The sequence below is a fragment of the Rhineura floridana genome, chromosome 20 (genome assembly GCF_030035675.1).
Source record: "Rhineura floridana isolate rRhiFlo1 chromosome 20, rRhiFlo1.hap2, whole genome shotgun sequence".
NCBI lineage: Eukaryota > Metazoa > Chordata > Lepidosauria > Squamata > Rhineuridae > Rhineura > Rhineura floridana.
This window is the reverse complement of record NC_084499.1, coordinates 13,709,184-13,730,445: the sequence shown is the minus strand read 5'-3', so window position 1 is coordinate 13,730,445 and position 21,262 is coordinate 13,709,184. Positions and strand designations below refer to the sequence as shown.

Below are 21,262 nucleotides of genomic sequence, written 5' to 3'. Positions count from 1 at the left end.
ATTGGTCAAAATGCAAATGCAATTTGTGTTGGTCTTTCACAGTCCAATCCACTTCCTGTGTAGCTTGGAAGAATTTGGTAACATGTGCCTCTGAGCATATGGTGAGTGGTGGCAACACCTGCCATCTCCAAAGATAGAGAATTATATTTTTGTATGTTTGTTGGTGTTCTTCTTACTTTGCTTCTTTCCTGTCTTACTAATGTTTCTATAGAGAATCTAAACTAGAAAATTTTATTTTCCTCATTCATCCCAGAAATCTGTGTCAAATTTATTTATTTATTTATACTGTGTCATATGATGGTGAAGACAGCCTTTTGTGTTTCAAATTGAAGAGTGCTGACAGTTGTTAGGAGACCCCTGTTCCCCTCACAGAGCTATAATTCTCAGAGTGATTTAACAATTGATCCCACTTCCCAGGAAACTCAGGGAATTGTAGCTCTGGGAGGGGGATCTTGTGTCTCTGAATGGCTCTCAGCACCCTTAACAAACGACAGTTCCCAGGATTCTTTGGGGGAAGCCATGATTATTTAAAGTGGTATGATACTGCCTTAAACATATCGTGCAGATGGGGCCTTTTTCAGCCCAAGGGATACATTTTCTCATTGGCAGCCCTCCCGAGGGTACCAGTGGCAGTGAGCAACCCTGGGTGGGGAATTCTGCACACTTGTTGCAGGTCTTGTTTGTTCCAACCTAGTCTCTTTCCCCTGCAGGTGGTACCTGAAAATGCTGCAGTGCTACCGCTGCCGACAATGGTTCCATGAAGCCTGCACGCAATGCCTTAGTGATCCAATGATGTTTGGAGATCGGTACGTCTTCCCCCCCCTCCTCACTTGCATCTAGAATTGGTATGTCTGGGTCCTCCTATGTGGGAGGCTCGGAAGGTGACAAGGGTCTTTTCAGTGGTGGCTTTCCATCTGTGGAATGTGCTCCCCAGTGAGGTCTGCCTGGTGCCTTTGCTGACATTTTTTTGGTGCCAGGTAAAGACTTCTGTCCTGCCCCCCCACCTCCCGCAGGCCTTTTGATGGGCTGAGATTTTTTTTTCTGTTGTTCGTCTGCTGCCAAAGCTTCCTGTGGCTGTTATAGGGCAGGGGTTGTTTTTGTGGCTGTGTATGAACTGCAGGTGTTTGTATGGACACGTGAAAGTTCTATATGAATTTTTTTAGGGGTGTAATGTGTTTGTCTTTATGTCTTTAAATGGAAGTTGCTGGAGACCTTCGTAACAAGTGGCTAATAAATTTAAAAAGAAATAATAATGATGTTAAGAACTGGCAAGATGAAGCCAAAGTTTTGTCAGCTTTCTAATCATGACCAGCCAGATGCCTCTGGGCACTCAGAACCAGGCAATGTGTGAACAAACAGGCCTTCCCCTGTGGTTCATCCTGGTGCTTGAAAGTATACTGTGTGCTTGAGCATGGAGGCTCCATTTTTAGTTATCCTACCGCTCCCAACAACTCCTTCCAGCTTGGCCAGTGATCAGGAATGATGGGAGTTGTAGTCCAACAACATTTGCAGAGCCACAGGTCCTCCACCCCTGATCGATCACCTCTGGATCTTGCCCTTCTTCCAGGGAGCTATATAGAGATCATGTATGGGGGGGTGGGGTGATCTAGTTTTGCTCTCTGAGCATGTGAAAGGGGCCCCAGGGGAGATTCCCCCTTCCTTCTATTCACTGTTCTAAAGCCCTGTCCTGTCTTGTTTTACGATGTTATAATTATTTTCTAGGTTTTTTGTGGGGGGGGGGAGGCCATTGTGTAGTTCCTTAATTGAAAAGCTCAGCTTATTGCTTGCAACTGATCCCTTTGCCAATCTGCTATATATTTTGGAAAGTTGTTTGCTTGCTATGTGTTTGGACTCCTCTTAGGATATTGCAACCAGATGTTGCACAATGGCTTCCAAGATCAAGAGCAGGTTTTTGTCTAGGTTTGGATACAATTGGGTGCCATTTTGAATCAAGGTGGTGGACTGTACTTTTAAAAACTGCACTGATTTTAAGCCTTGATTTTCAAACTATAGTAGTTCTCGGGTTTCTTAGAATTCTGGAGCAACAGCCGGTACGAGGCTGCTAGATTGAATTAAAGAAAGCATGGTCTGTTTGTTTGTTTTCATCTTTCAGATTTTATGTTTTCTATTGCTCGGTGTGTAACCAGGGCCCAGAGTACATCAAACGTTTGCCCTTGAGATGGTAAGGCCTAGGCATGCGCCTTCTGTCAGTGTTTCTTATTGTGTGTGATCTGCCTGCCTGGCGCCATCACTGTTATCTTTTTGGCGCCAGGTCAAGACTTTCCTCTTCTCCCAGGCATTTTAGCATTTTTTTTTAATTGTTTTAAATTTTTTACGTGTGTTTTAAATTGTTTTTAAAAGATGTGTTTTAAACTTGTATATTTCTTTTTAATGTTTTTAGTTACTGTAACCGCTCAGAGAGCTTCGGCTATGAGGTGGTATACAAATACAATAAATAAATAAATAAATTTGATTCAGTTTAATCTGAATCTATCAAATTTGCACTTTGTGAAACAATATGAGGACCGAAAGAGCCATTTTTTGAAAGTTGCACTTATCTGAATTTTGCAATGCAGTTCGCCAAACCAAACGGTGCTTACAAAAATGCATGTTTTCGGGGAAAGTGTGCATAAAAATAAATAATGTACAAAAATGCATTACATTTGAAAAATTGCTTGCAAAAATATGTGCGTTAGGCAACACTGCATACAAAAATGTCTTTATTTGGAGAAATTCACACTAAAGTGCTGAAGAATTTTCATTATTTTTTTTTACAAAGAATCAAAAATTCTCGCAGAAATGTGGAGAACTGAATTTTAAGTTTGGAAATTTCAGAAATGGAGAGAACAAAAATTGACAGGTCCTTCTGTCGCTAAATGTGACCAACCTCAGCTACAAAGGAGGACAAATGTGTACATTGCATTTAGGGATGAAGGAAAGATTTGATTCAGTCTGCATTTGAAGGCCTACATAATTCATGCTTTCTGAAACAATATGCAAACCAAAACACAGCCATCCTTCAAAACTGACACTGAACCAAATTTTACCATCTAGTTCTCCAGACCAGTAATGTGTACAAAATAAAAGGTTGTCTCCAATGCTAGTCCTAACTAGAGTAAATCCACTGAAATTAATAAACGTGACTCACTTATGCCCGTTAACTTTGGTGGGTCTACTCTGATGAAGCTTATGTGGATACAACCCATTATGTGCTTGAAAATGCCTATATTAGTGAAAATAACATACACAAATGCATTATATTTGCATAAATGGCTTTGCAAAAATATCTACCTTGGGCAAAATTGCATTGTTTATGTTAGGAAATATTTGCATTAAACAGCTGATGGATTTTTATGAGAACTTTTTTTTAATTCCAAGCTGGGATGGAAACATGGAGAATTTAACTTAAGCTTGGAACTTAAGCTTGGAAAACTGAAAAACCAAAATTGACGAAAATTCTCCCATCCCCAACTGTATTGCACTCAAGCTCATACATTTCCCTGTTATATCCGTGTTGCACACAGTCTCCAGCTTTGATATGCAACATAAAGGTGTTGCATATCTGTACTTCTTACAGTTTGGAAGCGTTTTTTCTTTCCCTTAAGAGCAAACACTATTTGCAAACATTATGTTGATTGAAACTTAGTAGGACTGTCAAGAGCCACCAGATAAAATTGACTCTGGGCCCTGATTTGGTCCATGGGCTACCCATTAGCTACCTCAGCTGTAAAAATTGCAACTCTCTTCCTAGATCTGGGAAGATCTCTGGTTGCCTCCAGAATGTGTGTTCTCCAGGGGGCATTCAAGCACATGGCAGAATTTTCGGTTTGGGCGTTTAAAGTGGATTAAAGTGCTCTGTCCCCCTAGTGCAACAAATCCATTTAAAAAAAAAACCCCAAAACACATGGACTTTTGCAGTTGGGAAGGTGATGGGGAAATGCAGTCAAAAGTGTGGGATGAATGAATGATAAACAGGAAGACGCATAAAAATACCACAAGCAAATCAGCATGAATGCTCATTGTCGTATAACCTCCCTGTGAACAAATCAGAGTGAATACTCAGTAAACACTGGATAAAGGAATCCCCCTATTCCCCTGACTGAGTTGCAGTTCTCAGAGGGAAGAGGGATTGATTGTTAAATCATATTGGGAACCGTAGCTCTGGGAGGGGAATGGGGGTCTCCTCTCAACCTTCAGCAAATGACAGTTCCCAGGATTCTTTAGGGGGAAGCCATGACTGTTTAAAGTAGTAAGATACTGCTTTAAATATATAGTGCACATGGGGGCTAACTATAACCTCTGCACACGTTTTGTGCAAGCAAATCGGGGTGTGTGCGCGATTCAACAGGTCCTCTGGAGGAACCCTCGGTCACTCTTGCACTTTTGCGACATGCAGGGTGGACGTGGTGCATCTTGTACTCTACAACTTGGGCGTCCAAAGTAAGAAGAAATATTTTGACTTTGAGGAAATCTTAGCCTTTGTCAATCACCACTGGGACCTTTTGCAGCTTGGGGAGGTAAGTGGCAGGGCTTGTCAAACAAGTAAAAGGAGGGGTGGGGGGCTGGACTTCAACTCCCATCATCCCTGACCATTGGGCATGCTGGTTGAAGCTGATGGGAGTTGGAATCCCACAACATCTGAAGGAACACAAGTTCCGCACCCCTGCATTCAAGGTTGTGAGTCGGTGAGTGAGAGTCACCTATTTTCAGTTTAGTTAGCACTTGGAAGCTGAAGCCAGAGGTCCCCCTTGTGGTCATAGGATAAATGAGGAATTATACGTTGAGGAATATACGTTGCCATTTCTACTTAAAATTGATGCTAATAAATGCTAAAATAATACATATTTTTTCAGAAATAAGAAGCTGTGTTTGTTCCCACTACTATTCAGGAATTCAGTTTTTTAAAAAATAAGCAAGTCGCTAGTCCTCAAGGAAACAAAGAATAGCGTGTTGTCAATGCCTGGAGAAACCCCAGAAGCCAGTTGGCTTCATCCCCTGGCCCTTCCAGCTTGCAATAGTGGAAGGTCTGCAGCTCGGTGGTTGAGCATGTGCAAATTCAGGCCCTGACAGTTCCTTTTTTTTTTTTTTTTTTCAATAATTTTTATTCAGATTTTCATAAAACATACAAGACAAAATCATAAAACATTCAAAGACAAAAAACAAAATCAAAAATAGTTAAACAAAAAGAAAAAAAGAAAAAAAAAAAAAACAAAAATAAAAAATAAAGAGTAAAATATTGACTTCCCATTTGTCAAAGATCAAATCAGTTATAAGTCTATAATATATAACAATCCTGTCTCTTAAGTCATATTATAAAATCACTTTCCTCCAGTAGTTATCTTACTTAATCATCAAATCTCATAAACATTACTTTATTCTTTCCACAAAAAGTCAAAGAGAGGTTTCAATTCTTTAAGAAATATATCTATCAATTTTTTTTTCCAGATAAGCATATCGATTAATCCATCTCATTACTAATTATGATAATCTTATTGTCATAACCATAGTCAAAATAAACATTTCAATTAATCCATCACATCAGAATCTGTTAGGTTCAGTAATTTCAGTAGCCATTGTTCTATTATCCCTATTAGTTCCATTTTCCATCTTCCATCTTCAGTAGTCTTGTTAAGTCCAGTAATTTCAGTATCCAATCTTCCATTATCAGTATTCCATAATAATCTTGCTGTCAAAGCCATAGTCATATAGTAAGAGTCTGATGGGAATTACCTCTATCCCAAATATTTTCTTGCCATCCATTCTGAATAGGTTGCTGAAATACTGCTGTAAAATCATATCTCTGTTCTTTTTTTCAAAATACACTGGGTCATCTCTTGAAAGTTTTTCCATTGTCACATGGCTGCAGTTAATTCCATAGATTTTCTCTATATTGGGCTCCATCACATCATTCCAGTCCAGAAGATTATCCATGCCATTGATAACTTTATCTCTAGAATCTTCATTAATTTCTTCAGAGATAACATTGAGTTCCAAACAATAGATTTTATTTCTAAAGTCCATAGACTCCAAATCTTGTTCCTGTTCCACGTTTGTTCCAATCTCCGGGATCTCCTCTCTCACAGGGACCCCTGTTCCAGTCTCCAGGGTCTCCTCTCTCACAGGGACCCCTGTTCCAGTCTCCAGGGTCTCCTCTCTCACAAGGACCCCTATGTCTTTAATCTCCTGTGTCTCCAAACAATAAATTTTGTTTCTAAAGTCCATAGACTCCAAATCTTTTTCCTGTTCCACGTTTGTTCCAATCTCCGGGGTCTCCTCTCTCACAGGGACCCCTTCCAGGGTCACCTCTCTCACAGGGACCCCTATATCTTTAATCTCCTGCTTCATTTTACTCAATTCAATTTTCAGCTCCTTACAACCCTGTCGCAGGTTTTGTTTCGTTATCTCAATCTCATCCATTATTTTCTGAAACATAGTTATTTCCAGCTTCTCAGCCACTTTCTTAATTGCCATTTTAAAAGAAAAATATAGGAAAACCACTTCTTATTTCAGCAACAATTGGGTTAATACTCCAAACTTGGTGACATCACAGTATAAACAGAGCAGACAGCCTTATCTCTCCATGCTTAAGTAAACAAAATGCAGTTCCCAGGATCGAAACAATTAATGGCGGTCGTCAGAAAACAGATTCGTCAAAATAAAATAGACCAAAAAGAGAGTAGTCTCAGACAATATAATATTCTTCAAAATAAAAATCTGGAATAGAAATCCCTCTTCTGTGTATATCTTTAGAATGCAAATCCAGGACAGCTTTTTGCAACAAAAACAGAGATAAGCTATTAATTAGTGAGTAGCAGAGAGAAGTTATGGCTCCCCAGTGAGATGTCAAAAACCGATCAATCTGGCAAATCTCTTTTAAACAGCAACAATTTAAGTCAAGTAAAAGAAAAATATAGAAAGAAGGGTGCTTGCCTGTTAGTGCGTTCTCTCTTAGAAGATAAGATGAACGTTCGCTTTTCCAGATAGAGCTTGTTGTTAAAAATCCGTCCCACCTTCGTCGGCTGGACCTCGTCCCATAAATTAATGAGATCTGGTCGTCCCAACAAAAATAGGCTTTGAGGTTAATCTCTTCGTTTCTCCCTACCCGGGAGAAGTTTAATCAGTCAAAAAAAGAAAAAATCTGACTGATATATCTGAATAAGCTTCTTTTGAGGCAGGAGCCCGTCTCAAAAGCAGGCACAGGCTAAGTCACCCTTCCCGGAAGTCCCAGGCCCTGACAGTTCCAAGCAAGGCTGCGAATGACTCCTGTCTGAAATCTTGGAGAGCTGCTGCCAGTTGGTGTAGAGACAAGATTGATCTAGATCAGGTGAAGGGGAAACTTTGCCCCCTCCCAGATGTTACTACAATTCTCATCAGCCCCAGCAAGCATGGCCAGTGGCCAGGGACGATTAGAGTTTGTAGGTCAGCAACATCTGGAGGGCTCAAGGTTCCCCACACCTGATCTAGATGGACCAGTGGTCTGACTTGGGATAAGCCAGCTTCCTATAGCCATGGGGGTATGCGTCTGCAGAGCCTTGACCTCCTTGATGATACTCAAGTTTTTGTTTGGTTTTTCAAATTAAAGGAATCATAAGGTCCTAACTCAGCTTAAAAAATTCACAACTAACCTGGGGCTTTTTCTTCTTCTTCAGTGGGGCTTAGTCTTGACCAGCTTCAGCTGGATTGGGGCCTATATCTCTTAGGGTTTTACTTATGGAGGGGGGGAAAAGAGCAATCATGCAGGCATCATTCTCCTCAGCTGCAAGTGAACCCACTCCATCTTTCCAGTCTCCTCCCCACCCTAAACCAGCTTTAAACTGATCTTGCCTCAAATCGCAGTCCCACCGTTAAGGTCAATCGGAGTTGCAGGCACAATAGACGGGGCCATCTCGGTGGTGGCCCTGCTTTTGTGGAACGCTGTCCTGCAGAGCCTAGGAAGCTGCCTTCTGCTGTATCAGACCATTGGACCATCCATTTCCTTGGATTATCTACACTCACTGGCAGTGGCTGTCCAGGGTTTCAGATCCATAGATGCCGGGGATTGAACCTGGGACCTTCTGCATGCAAAACAGGTGCTCTACCACTGAGATGCAGCCCCTTCCTCAATGTACATTTGACTCCCTTGTTAGGTTTACTTATGTGAGCCTTTAAAGACCTTTTTTTGTTCCAGTCTGCTTTGAACTGAGCGTGCACGTCCCTGTTTTTAAACTAGTTGCTGCTTTTTATGCTAAAACCTTTTCCCCCATGGACCGCTTGAAAATCGCTGAGGATCTTGGCAATCCAACGAACGATGGTTTTTGCCTGTTGTAGCAACAGGCATGCACTGTGCTAGATGCTGTATGATTTTTAATTGCATGTTTTATTGCTTCTTTTATATATTGGCTTTTATGGATTTTGATTTTTAATATTTCTACCCCGCCTTCCGGCCGAAAGGCCCTCAAAGCGGCTTACAAAAGAGCACCAATGTAAAAATAAAACATCATTAAGACAAACAATAAACAATAAAAACAATGCAATTTGTAGTACATTTCAAAGTTAACACAAACGACCTTTGGCAAAATAGGTATTATAGGCATTGGGCTACTTTGCAAGGCTAGCCACGCTCTCTCAGTCATAGTCCTATCCCCATAGTTCTGGGTGTGGCACGGCCCTCTCAGCCCGCGGAAGCCGGGGCTCCGCTTACGACAAGCCACAACGTAGGAAATGAACGAAGCAATTAAAATGCCACTCAAGGCAATATGCATATTTCGACTTCCGGGAAGGGTGACTTAGCCTGTGCCTGCTTTTGAGACGGGCTCCTGCCTCAAAAGAAGCTTATTCAGATATATCAGTCAGATTTTTTTTTTTTTTGACTGATTAAACTTCTCCCGGGTAGGGAGAAACGAAGAGATTAACCTCAAAGCCTATTTTTGTTGGGACGACCAGATCTCATTAATTTATGGGACGAGGTCCAGCCGACGAAGGTGGGACGGATTTTCAACAACAAGCTCTATCTGATAAAGCGAACGTTCATCTTATCTTCTAAGAGAGAACGCACTAACAGGCAAGCACCCTTCTTTCTATATTTTTCTTTTACTTGACTTAAATTGTTGCTGTTTAAAAGAGATTTGCCAGATTGATCGGTTTTTGACATCTCACTGGGGAGCCATAACTTCTCTCTGCTACTCACTAATTAATAGCTTATCTCTGTTTTTGTTGCAAAAAGCTGTCCTGGATTTGCATTCTAAAGATATACACAGAAGAGGGATTTCTATTCCAGATTTTTATTTTGAAGAATATTATATTGTCTGAGACTACTCTCTTTTTGGTCTATTTTATTTTGACGAATCTGTTTCCTGACGACCGCCATTAATTGTTTCGATCCTGGGAACTGCATTTTGTTTACTTAAGCATGGAGAGATAAGGCTGTCTGCTCTGTTTATACTGTGATGTCACCAAGTTTGGAGTATTAACCCAATTGTTGCTGAAATAAGAAGTGGTTTTCCTATATTTTTCTTTTAAAATGGCAATTAAGAAAGTGGCTGAGAATCTGGAAATAACTATGTTTCAGAAAATAATGGATGAGATTGAGATAACGAAACAAAACCTGCGACAGGGTTGTAAGGAGCTGAAAATTGAATTGAGTAAAATGAAGCAGGAGATTAAAGATATAGGGGTCCCTGTGAGAGAGGTGACCCTGGAAGGGGTCCCTGTGAGAGAGGAGACCCCGGAGATTGGAACAAACGTGGAACAGGAAAAAGATTTGGAGTCTATGGACTTTAGAAACAAAATCTATTGTTTGGAGACACAGGAGATTAAAGACATAGGGGTCCTTGTGAGAGAGGAGACCCTGGAGACTGGAACAGGGGTCCCTGTGAGAGAGGAGACCCTGGAGACTGGAACAGGGGTCCCTGTGAGAGAGGAGATCACGGAGATTGGAACAAACGTGGAACAGGAACAAGATTTGGAGTCTATGGACTTTAGAAATAAAATCTATTGTTTGGAACTCAATGTTATCTCTGAAGAAATTAATGAAGATTCTAGAGATAAAGTTATCAATGGCATGGATAATCTTCTGGACTGGAATGATGTGATGGAGCCCAATATAGAGAAAATCTATGGAATTAACTGCAGCCATGTGACAATGGAAAAACTTTCAAGAGATGACCCAGTGTATTTTGAAAAAAAGAACAGAGATATGATTTTACAGCAGTATTTCAGCAACCTATTCAGAATGGATGGCAAGAAAATATTTGGGATAGAGGTAATTCCCATCAGACTCTTACTATATGACTATGGCTTTGACAGCAAGATTATTATGGAATACTGATAATGGAAGATTGGATACTGAAATTACTGGACTTAACAAGACTACTGAAGATGGAAGATGGAAAATGGAACTAATAGGGATAATAGAACAATGGCTACTGAAATTACTGAACCTAACAGATTCTGATGTGATGGATTAATTGAAATGTTTATTTTGACTATGGTTATGACAATAAGATTATCATAATTAGTAATGAGATGGATTAATCGATATGCTTATCTGGAAAAAAAAATTGATAGATATATTTCTTAAAGAATTGAAACCTCTCTTTGACTTTTTGTGGAAAGAATAAAGTAATGTTTATGAGATTTGATGATTAAGTAAGATAACTACTGGAGGAAAGTGATTTTATAATATGACTTAAGAGACAGGATTGTTATATATTATAGACTTATAACTGATTTGATCTTTGACAAATGGGAAGTCAATATTTTACTCTTTATTTTTTATTTTTGTTTTTTTTTTTCTTTTTTTTTTTTTTGTTTAACTATTTTTGATTTTGTTTTTTGTCTTTGAATGTTTTATGATTTCGTCTTGTATGTTTTATGAAAATCTGAATAAAAATTATTGAAAAAAAAAAAAGGCAATATGCATATTTCATGCAATGGGTGTGTTGTCTCCTGTGTTCAACCACAAATCCACAGACCACCCGGATGAAGCTCGTAGACCACTGGTGGCCGGGAGCCTCTGCGCTAAACCATTTGATATGCTTCATATGAGTTGTGGCCTGGCCTGGGTTGTTTGCATGCTGCCCTCTTGGCTATATGTTTTTATATTTTAAATTGTTTCATGATGCTGTCTGAGAGGGTTTCTGGGCCTTTAAAGCAGCATTTATTTTTTTAAATACTTAAATAAGGTCTTTTTCCCCAGCTGACTGCGACCCCCATAGCAGAGCGAGGCCCCCACCTCCTTGATGCACTAAACAGCTACAAAAGCAGGTAAGCATAATCCAAGGTCTCTTTTCTCCATTTATATTCCTGTCCCTGTAATTGACTTCTGTATGGAAGTCATTACAGATGGCAATTGCCATTTGTACGACCCAGATGACAGAGTTTGGAATGGAAAAAAATTGAGTAGGCAACAGGTGCAGGTTGGCAAAAGTCTCAGAAAGCCATTTTCCACAATGTTGCTGAACAGGAACCAATAAAACAAACTGGACCAGCAAACAGGAAACTTTTAATTAAAAGTGCAGTAGCCCTCATGAGCATTAAGACAATTTTGCCAGTCCACACTGGGCAGGATGCCTTTCAAATGGCATTTTATTGCACAGTTGTTTTTGTAAAAAAAATAATTAGCAGTCAAGTCCGAAAAAACATGGAAGAACAACATGGAAGGTATTGGATTGCAATGATTTGGCGTTGACGTTATTGGATTGTTTTGGGAAACAATTCCAGAAAAAGGAGAAAGTAGAGCACATAGTTAAACTATGGAATTCAGTTTGTGCCCACAAAAGACAGTGATTGCCACTAACTTGGATGGTTTTAAAAGAGGATTAGACAAATTCATGGAGGATAAGGCTACTAGCCATGATGGCTATGCTCTGCTTCTGCTGTGGGAGGCAGTATGCTTCTGAATACCAGTTGCTGGAAACCACAGGAGGAGAGGGTGCTCTTGTGCTTAGGTCCTGCTTATGGGCTTACCCCAAGCATCTAGCTGGCCACTGTGAGAACATCTGCCTGATCCAGCAGGCTTTTCTTATCTTGTTAGTATGGAGGTGACTACTGACACGGGCCTATAGGTACAAGCTATCCTTCATGAGTTTCAAAGCTGATTTTTAAAGTGTCATTTAAGCAAGCATGTAATTAAGTGTCAGTTTCTCCAGAGGTCTCTGCGAGTGCCCTTGTTGCACGCTGAGCATCCAAATGAGCTTTCTGTGCATCGTAGAATTATAAAAAGTTGGAAGGCACCTCATAGGTCATCTAGTCCAACCCGCTCCTGATGTGTCTCCAGCTTAGTGGATTCCAAGCTCTTCTTTCTGCCGCCTTTTAGATTTCTATGCGGGAAGGAAATCAAGAAGAAGAAATGCATTTTCCGCTTGCGCATCCGGGTCCCGCCCAACCCGCCGAGCAAACTCCTGCCCGAGAAGATCCCTGCACCGGTTGACGGTAGAGCAACTGAGCCAAAGAAAAGAGGGAGACTCAAGTACTCCCACAAAAACAGGTCTGCATTGGAGCGGCATGATGCTTGTGGCTAGATCTATTTGTTTCTCACTTTGATACCCCGTCCTTCCTTCAAGGAGCCTGGGGTGATATACATGGGGGCTGCCTCCATTTTATCCTCTCAACAACCCTGTGAGGGTAGGTTAGGCTGAGAGATGGTGATTGGCCCAAGGTCACCCAGTGAAAGCTGTACAATGAAGGTGCCAGGCGCACCTCTTTGGGGAGGCAGTTCCACAATTTAGGGGCTGCCACAGAGAGAAAGCCCTCTCCTGGGCCACCGTCAGGATGGAGAAACTACCAAGAGGGCCCCCTCTGCGGATCTTAACACCTGAGAGGGTCTGTAGGGAAGGAGGTGGCCTTTCAGATATGCACATTGCTGTGCATGGAAAGAATGGGGGGGGGGAAAACACGGCTGTTTAAACGCCGTGCAGAGGAAATACAAGGGGAAAAATAGCCATGCAAAGATGCTATAAGCTTTCCACTGAACAGATTTTTAATTTATGAATTCTTCTGGTACTGCTTTCCCACAGTTCATTGCCGCACGATCTCCAGCAGGAAAGGAGAAGGAAAAGATCAAAGTTTCTCTTGGAGGATGCGATCCCTAGTGTTAGTGTCTTGGTGGTTGTTATTATTATTTTATTATTTTTTTAAACAATGAAAACTGCCCCTCTTTCTTTTTTAATCTCCCGATTTACTGAAACCCGAGTGTCAGATACCGTTGTTGTTTTGGTTATCAGCAACTTATCTGCTTAGGCTGATCAGAGTGCCAGCCGTGCCCTTTTCTAAGATGCTCCATTCCGTTTCCCTTTCCGATTTTCCATTCCCACTCCCTCTGTAGTCACCATTCCATGATCGCTGAGCATGCTCAGTCTCCACTTGGATACAGTGGTGACTGGTATTCTCTGCCAGAGCAGTAAGCCTCTGAATGCCAGTTGCTGGAAGCCGCAGGAGGGGAGAGCTGGTCTTGTGCTCAGGTCCTGCTTGCAGGCTTCCCATTGGGGCTTCTGGTTGGCCACTGTGAGAACTGGATGCTGGACTAGATGGGCCACTGGCCTAATCCAGCAGGGCTCTGCTTATGCTCTTATGTACTGCTTAAGCAGTAGTGGGGAACCTTTGGCCGATTAGGCCCATTGGGTTGTTTTGGCCAAGTTACTCATACCTGTCCTATACCTGGACACAGCTGGATGAAAAGGGGAATTGCAATCATCTGCAATGCTCCCTGTGCAGTGCTTTGCAAGCCCTGCTGCCAGTTGGCATGCAAAGCCCTGCGCACTAGGCTTTGGAAGTGCTGACTATCAGCAGTTTGGTGGCACTTGCTAAGCGCTGTGCCTTTGCCCACCCGGACAAAAGCGGGTCACCTGACGTCATTGTGACTTGGCAGATGAGCGCTGGGGGAGATAAAGATTAGGTCCCCTGTCTGGGCCCAGTTCTCCATCCCCCCTGCTTGAGGATACGTCTGTTTGTAATGGACTTTTGCTTTTTGTCGTTCTGTTTTTTTCCTTTGCGGCTCTCAGAGTGATTTTGCCTCTGCTTGGAGCACAAACCATCACCTGGCCAGCATCTTTGATTTCACGTTGGATGAAATTCAGAGTTTGAAAAGGTAACAGCCTAGTGGACTGGGGATGCTGGGGATGGTGGTGGTGTGGGGCTGGCAGAAGTGAGGGGGCCATCGCTCAGTGAAAGAGCGCATGTTTTGCATTTAGAGGCTTCCAGGTTCAGTCCCAGGCAAAGATGTGGCAAAGTGGGCTTTGCAGACCCATGCCCAGAGGCACTGTTGCCTGTGGCGATTTCACACGCTCCGTGACTGAGTCCCTGCTTAAGCCAAGTTACTTGAGTTATTGCACAAGAGCGGTCTGACTCTTTTCTCACCACCCTCTTTATTCTTTCTTGCTGTTTTCCAGCGGGAGTTCGAGCCATACTTTCCTTTCTGACGTGGATTCCACGGATGCCGTCAGCACTTCAGGTTCAGCCACAACCAGCCTGTCCTATGAATCAAGGTGAGAGACTCTTGGTTTGCATTCAGCGTGACTGCATTGGAGGCTGCCTGCTGTGTATTTTAAAGATGGCCCTTGACACTGGCAGTTTTTATAAGCATATCGATCTATCATCTATCTTTCTATGTGGAATTAATGGTTGTTGTTGTTGTTACATTTGTATTCCCCCTTTCCTCCAAGGATCGCAAGGTGGCATACAAACCTAGTTCTCCCCCTCCCCTCCGTGTGAGGTAGGCTGAGGGACAGTGACTGGCTCCAAGTCACCCAATGAGCTTCATAGCTGTGAGCAAGGATTTGAACCTTGGTCTCCCAGGTCCCAGTTGATACTCTAACCCAGCCTTTCCCAACCGGTGTGCCTCCAGATGTTGTTGGACCACAACTCCCATCAGCCTCAGCCAGCATGGCTGAGGCTGATGGGAGTTGTGGTCCAACAACATCTGGAGGCACACCGGTTGGGAAAGGCTGCTCTAACCACTATACTATACTGGTATATATAAACTTAACTGGGGTTCAGGGGGCACTCTTTGGTCAGTCAGAATGATTTTTAATGGATTCATCTAATCCAGGCGTGGAGGACTCTGGACCTCCAGATATTGCTGGACTCTAACTCCCATCAGCCCAAGCCAGCATGGTCATTGGTCAGGGATGATGGGAGTTGTAGTCTTTCTGGAGGACCACAGGTTCCTCATCTCTAACCTAATTGATCTATAGACTAAATGCCACAGTTGTAATTTATTATTATTATTATTTCTTCTTCTAGCAGAAGAAACGTGGGCAGTCGGAAGCGCAAGTTGTCAGCTAAAACCTACACAGCCATCGAGGCGAAGCAGAAATGTTTGGAACGCCCCCAGAGGATTACCCCCGCCTGTTCCTCCGAAGACAGTGAGGCAGCCTGCGGCCCGGATCGTCCGGACAACGCCATCAACTGCCCCACCTTCGAGAGCATGAGCGAGGACGACTCGTCACTTTCCCACTTGAAGTCATCCATCAGCAACTACTTTGGCGCCGCTGGCAGGCTGGTGTGCGGAGAAAAGTACCAAGTGTTGGCCCGTAGGGTGTCCCCAGGGGGTAAAGTCGAGTACCTAGTGGAATGGGAGGGTACCACTCCCTACTGAGTTTGCATGAGTTATCTGGGACAGTTTGACCTTGAGAAAGGAAAAGGGGGTGGGGGGAATCAACTCAAAGCCAGTCATGTGACCAGACGAGGAAGCCATATTGGGCCATGCCTGTTTTGGAGAGAGCCTGCTTAGCACTTATTTCGGAGAGCACAATCCAAATGTGTCCTTTGTACACCAGCATGTGGTCACTCCTTGGGACGGAGGATGGGAGCCGAGAAAGACTTTGAAGAGGTGTCTCTGAGAGCCTTCATCAGAACGGCGATTTGTGTTGTGAACGACATACGAAGTGTAATCGTGTTGCTTTTAACACTGCCTCTTTTCAGGGGGAGAGGAGGAGGGAACATGTGGGTTGCACCCATACGATCAGTGTTATCAAGACTGGCTGTTTCCAGAGGGAATCTCTCTGCTTGCCTGATGAGGGAAATGGATGGTGCCATTTTGGGATGGGATAGCCAGTGAAACTGTCCAGGTGCTTAACCAAGCAGGGAATGGGACCTTTCTCGACGGGGATTGGACAGAGACCAAAGAGATGGAGTGATTTAAGAATGGGTGTGAGCGTGGTGTAGTAGTGGCGAACTGGAGCCAGCCAGTGGGTCAGATCTTTATCTCTCCATCCACCCCAGCCCAGACCCCAGCAGGGTTGCCCGCTTATCAATCGCCTGATGTCACAATGATGACCTGTGTTTGCCCACACAGACAATCTTTGGTTGATATCTGGGGAATTGCGTAGCTCCATGTGCGGTGCTTTGCAAACCCAGCCAATCGGCTGATTGTCAGCACTTTGCAGGGCACTGTGTGCACGTGTTTGCAGGTGCTGCCGCTCAGCTGATCGGCACTGCTTGCAAAACTCCCTTGGCCCAGCTGCGTCTTTGCCTGCCCCACACCCAGTATCATATACAATACCAGGTGTAGTTCAGCTGAGCGTGGCTTTGCCGAAATGGCCTTGTGAGTGAAACGGGGAAGACTTTCAGGCCTAATGAGACCTGCAGGCTGGGGATTCCTCACGTCTGGCGTAATGGCTAGGTGAGGGTCAGGACAGGATGCCATGGGTTCAAATTTTGCCTCATCCGTGAACTCACTAGTAGGCCTAAGGCAGGCTCCTGTTTTCTCCACTTCTCTCTGCAGAGCGGGGATAATCGTCTTTGCCTAACTTCACTGAGTTGTTGCCGGGATGACTGAAACGTTGCAAAAGAAGGGGAGATTTGAGTGCTGGAAAGGGGCCGGGACAGACTCATGCCACATCCCCACTGTACGTTTAAAGCACTATGATATCACTTTAAATAGTACCCCAAAGAATCCTGGGAGCTGTAGTTTGTTAAGGGTGCTGAGAGTCATTAGGAGACCCCTGCTTCCCTCACAGAGCTACAGTTAAGAACACAAGAAGAGCCGTGCTAGATCAGGCCAGTGGCCCATCTAATCCAGCATCCTGTTCTCACCGTGGCCAATCAGATGCCCCTGGGAAGCCCATAAGCAGGACCTGAGCGCAAGACCACTCTCTCCTCCTACGGCTTCTAGCAACTGATATTTGGAAGCATGCTGCCTCTGACTATGGTGACTAACCATCGTGGCTAGTAGCCATCAAGAGTCTTCCGTGAATCTGTCTAATCCTCTTTGAAAGCCATCCAGGTTGGTGATGGCTATCACTGCCTCTTGTGGGAGCGAATTCCATAGTTCTAACTCTGTGCTGTGAGAAGAAGTCTGTTCTTTTGTCTGTCCTGAATCTTCCAACGTTCAGATTCGTTGGATGTCCACAAGTTCTGATGTTATGAGAGGAGAACAACCTTTTCTCTATCCGCTTTCTCCGTGCCATGTGTAATTTTATACATGTCTATCATGTTGCCTCTAACTCACCTTTTCTCTAAACTAAAAAGTCTCAAATGCTGCAACCGTTCTCCGTAGGGAAGTCGCTCCATCCCCGTGATCGTCCTGATTTCCAACTCTACAATATACTAGGCAGAGGGATTTATTTGTTGAGCCACTCTGACAGTTGTAGCTCTGTGAGGGGAATAGAGGTCTCCAAACAACTCTCAGCACCGTTAACAATCGACAGCTCCCAGGATTCTCTGGGGAAAGCCATGACTGTTTAAGGTGGTATGATACTGCTTTAATTGTATGGTGTGGATGTGGCCTACATTGCTAAAAGGACAATTGGCAAACCGTTGCCAGCCTCTGAGGAATGAGAATTTGAAATGTGCTGCTACACAGTTGTGGTGTGTGAGGTGGTGCACTGTTCCTGTGCTGCCCTCCTAGCTGTGGTGGTGGTGCTGCTGCTTGATGGGACCAGAGCAGGGAAGCAATAGGCTGGCAGTGGAGGTCAACACAGGGTGCATGCATGTACGCCCTCTGCTGCCATCAGCCACTGATGTTCCCCTGTCCTTACTGCCATCCCAGCCTCCCCACTCCTATTCCTGGTGAGCGCTATCACCACCATAGCCGGGAGACCCACACAGTGGCAGCGCCCCACCTTGCACGCTGTGGCTACAGCTACAGTGTATTACCAGGCAAAGCTCCAGTATCATTTGAACCTACGTATCTATGCTATGCATTTTAAACTGGTTTGAAACCAGTTTTAACACCCATAAATTTCCTTTTCACAACTTTGGGAATGGTAGCTTTGAGAGGTAGCGGGGAGTTCTTTGTTGAAGGTCATTCATCCCATAGATAACTTTGGGTGCTAGTCCTACTCAGAGTAGACCCACTGAAGTTTATAGGCGTGGCTAACATAGGCTCATTCATTTCAGTGAGACTATGTGCAGGAGTTAGGTGACTACAACCTGTCAATTTTCAGAGTTGTAGTCAACCAAGTTCTACTCAGAGGAGACCCACTGAAATTAATGGGACTAAGTTAGCATTGTCCATTAACTTCATTGGGTCTAGGACTAGTATTGGATATAACCCCCAGAATCCCTTGGCTGAGAGTTAAATTGGTTTAAATTGCAGAGTTGACCACCAATGAGAGACTAAACTAAAGCTTATCTAGGCCCCTGGCTGTGGTGGAAGTGGGGCCTCACTTTGATATATGGGACAACAGGGTAGAATTGGTCAGTGATGACAGAATCCTCGCTCTGATTTGGCTTCAGATGCCATCAGTCAGCCAAATCCCATTGGCTTATGTGGTGTTGCCATGAAGTAGAATCAGAGTGATGGCAGGAAGCATTGCCCTTGCTCTGATGTAGCTTCAGATGTCACGACTCACCTAAATCTTATTGGCTTTTATGGTGTTGTTATGAAGGCAAATCACAGTCAGGGGAACGGCAAAAAGAATTATTACTTTCTGGTGGCTTGCTGATAATTTTTAGGAGAAATGTAGTGGAAGGGATATAGCTCAGTGGCGGAGCATCTGCCTAGCATGCAGAAGGCCCCAGGTTCAATCTCCGGGTACGGCTGAGAGAGGCTCCTGCCAAAAATCCTGGAGAGCTGCTACCAATCAGTGTCAACAATACTGACCTAGATAATGTTCTGTCTCAGTATAAGGCAACTTCCTATGTTCCTATGTTTTTTAAAAAGGTATTCAGTGCACCAGGGGACACAATTATAACTCTCATGAACATGAACTTCCAGTAGTTCAAGCCCAACCTGTTTGCTCAAGAACTTTGAACTGAGCCTCAGTCCGAATCCCTTACTTTGTTAAGAGCTTCTCAGGATCTGTGCCTTACTTCTGTACTGTCTGCATGCTCTACAGTAGGGATGGTCAGCTTGGGAGTCTGTGGATTGGATCGGGTCCCTGAAGCAATTTTTATTCAGCCCTGGGCAGCCCTATCAATTTTTAATCAATTTGTGTGCTAAAAGTGTGTCTGCACTTTTGCTCATAAGGAAAAGCAGGGAGGACAGAAATATGGGGATTTGGCTTCATGGTGACAATATGTAAGATGATGCCTGAAGCCAGATCAGAGTGAGGGCAAAGCTTCCTCCCCTTGCTCTGATTTAACTGTACAACAGACACCAAGTCAGTTTTAGCTAGGGTTGGTATCAGCACCTGGCATCCATGGGTAGTTCCTGGAACACCAGGAGGGCTCACCACTGACACCTGTCTTTTTTTGCCACCATCTTACTTCCCCACAATGCCACAAAGGTAAAATGGCAGCCACATGCCACCACCCATCACTACTCAAAGCGCTGCTGCTGCTGCCGCTCCCAGATAATCCCACCAGGGCCTTCCAATGGCTCCTCAAATCCACAGCCGGCCCTACTTTTAAGCCAAGGGTGGGAGAACCTGTGGCCCTCCAGATCCCTGACCATTGTCCATGGTGGCTGGGGCTGATGGGAGTTGGAGTCCCAACAATATCTGGAGGGCCAAAGGCTCCCCATCCCTGTTTTAAACCTTTTCTTTGGCCCGATTTCTGCACATGCCCTCAATTCTGAGGTGGTAGTTTGTCACCAGCTTTGTGTGAGGTAAATGAGGTACCTCTTGCAGTAGGAGACTTGGAGCTAGCCAACTGACCCAGTGAAGCGGAGAATCAAAATTGTTCCGCAGCAGATAGAAAGCTGAGGTTTGGCACACACTTCATCCAATAGGCCCTGATTATGAGGAAAAGTCTGAAAAGGGGACGTTTGCTCAAAATGGAGATTTGCTTCTGCCTCTTAGCATTCTTCTTGACAGGGAATGGGGTGCCACTATGGATGAACACATAGAAATGACCGAGCAATGGCTTTTCAAAAGAAAATTAAAAATCCGCTGTGCTCTTCAGAAGAGGGAATCTGCAGAGCCAGCTGAATTTGGTTGTATTTGCACGTTTCAATTCTAGACACCCCCCCCCCAACAGAGCAGATTTATCTGTTGTGGTGAGAGAAATGGGGGGAACGGGGCTCTCCAAACATCTTCTCCCGAAGAGATGAATTTTTACAGTAGTTTGGATTGATCTTCTTAATGCTTCTGTGCACCTTCTTATTAAAAAGAGACAGAGAGAAATAAAGATTTGCCGTCTTTCAAGTTGCTGCTTTTTAATAACTGACCTTTTGTTTTGTTATATTCAAGTTGTAATTAATATGACAGATGTACAATTATTATTAAAAAGTTTTTTAAAAAAACTTTGCCAAGGCGTTGTCTTTGGGATGGGGAATGGGGTCACTGCCGTGTGAAGCAAAGTGAGATGGTTGGCTGAGGGGGTGGATTTGCAGTGGTGGGAGGGGGGCAATAAAAGAGGGCAGAGCGGAAGCCAGGCAGGTTTGGCTAGGGAGGGGGGAAAACATGGGTTAGAGGGGGGAGGAAGGGAGAGTGCCTGTTCTCATGAGCAAAGGCAAAATCTAGACCGGGGTGGAGAACCTCAGGCCCAGGGGCCAAATGTGGCCCTCCAGGCCTCTCTATCAGGTTCTCAGAATGCTCCCAGGCCACACCCCTCACTGTCTCTGCTCCATGCCCCCCTTGAGTGTTTTTGGCTGGCTGGAGTGTGTCCTTATACTCCGACAATACTTCCTCTTCCTTCCACCTTCCTCTTTCAACAAACCTTTTAAGTAGAGACCTTATCCCAGTCTGCATCTGTGTTGGAATTGCTTTTTTTAATGTTTCTAAAGCTGTTTTTTTTTTAAAAAAAAAATGTTTTAAAGCTTTTTTTAAAAAAGATGTTTTTAAAGCCTTTTAAAAGATGTTTTTAAAACTTTTTAAAAAATGTTTTTAAAGATGTTTTATTTTAATATGTTTTTAGGGATGTTTCGTTGTATTTTAGAGTGTGTTTCTATGATGTTTTA

At 43.7% G+C, this 21,262-nt stretch overlaps 1 protein-coding gene across 3 annotated transcripts in view; it reads left to right on the top strand.

The window, feature by feature from the left end:
* Positions 1–20,571, top strand: part of PHF19 (PHD finger protein 19) — a 43,067-nt gene extending 22,496 nt beyond the window's left edge. Inside the window, exons 7-16 of one of the 3 annotated variants that reach the window (XR_009759753.1) lie at positions 711–806; positions 2,114–2,182; positions 4,397–4,517; positions 11,177–11,244; positions 12,296–12,466; positions 12,996–13,071; positions 13,980–14,065; positions 14,367–14,462; positions 15,220–19,780; positions 19,877–20,571. Coding sequence is in view for 2 of the 3 variants with exons in the window: in XM_061604010.1 (XP_061459994.1) it covers positions 711–806; positions 2,114–2,182; positions 4,397–4,517; positions 11,177–11,244; positions 12,296–12,466; positions 12,996–13,071; positions 13,980–14,065; positions 14,367–14,462; positions 15,220–15,574 (1,138 nt within the window). In the remaining variant the exon portion in view is untranslated. Of the gene's footprint in view, positions 1–710; positions 807–2,113; positions 2,183–4,396; positions 4,518–11,176; positions 11,245–12,295; positions 12,467–12,995; positions 13,072–13,979; positions 14,066–14,366; positions 14,463–15,219 lie in introns of all 3 variants that reach the window. The other 2 variants (XM_061604011.1, XM_061604010.1) reach the window with 2 other exon arrangements.
* The last annotated feature ends 691 nt before the right edge of the window (positions 20,572–21,262 follow it).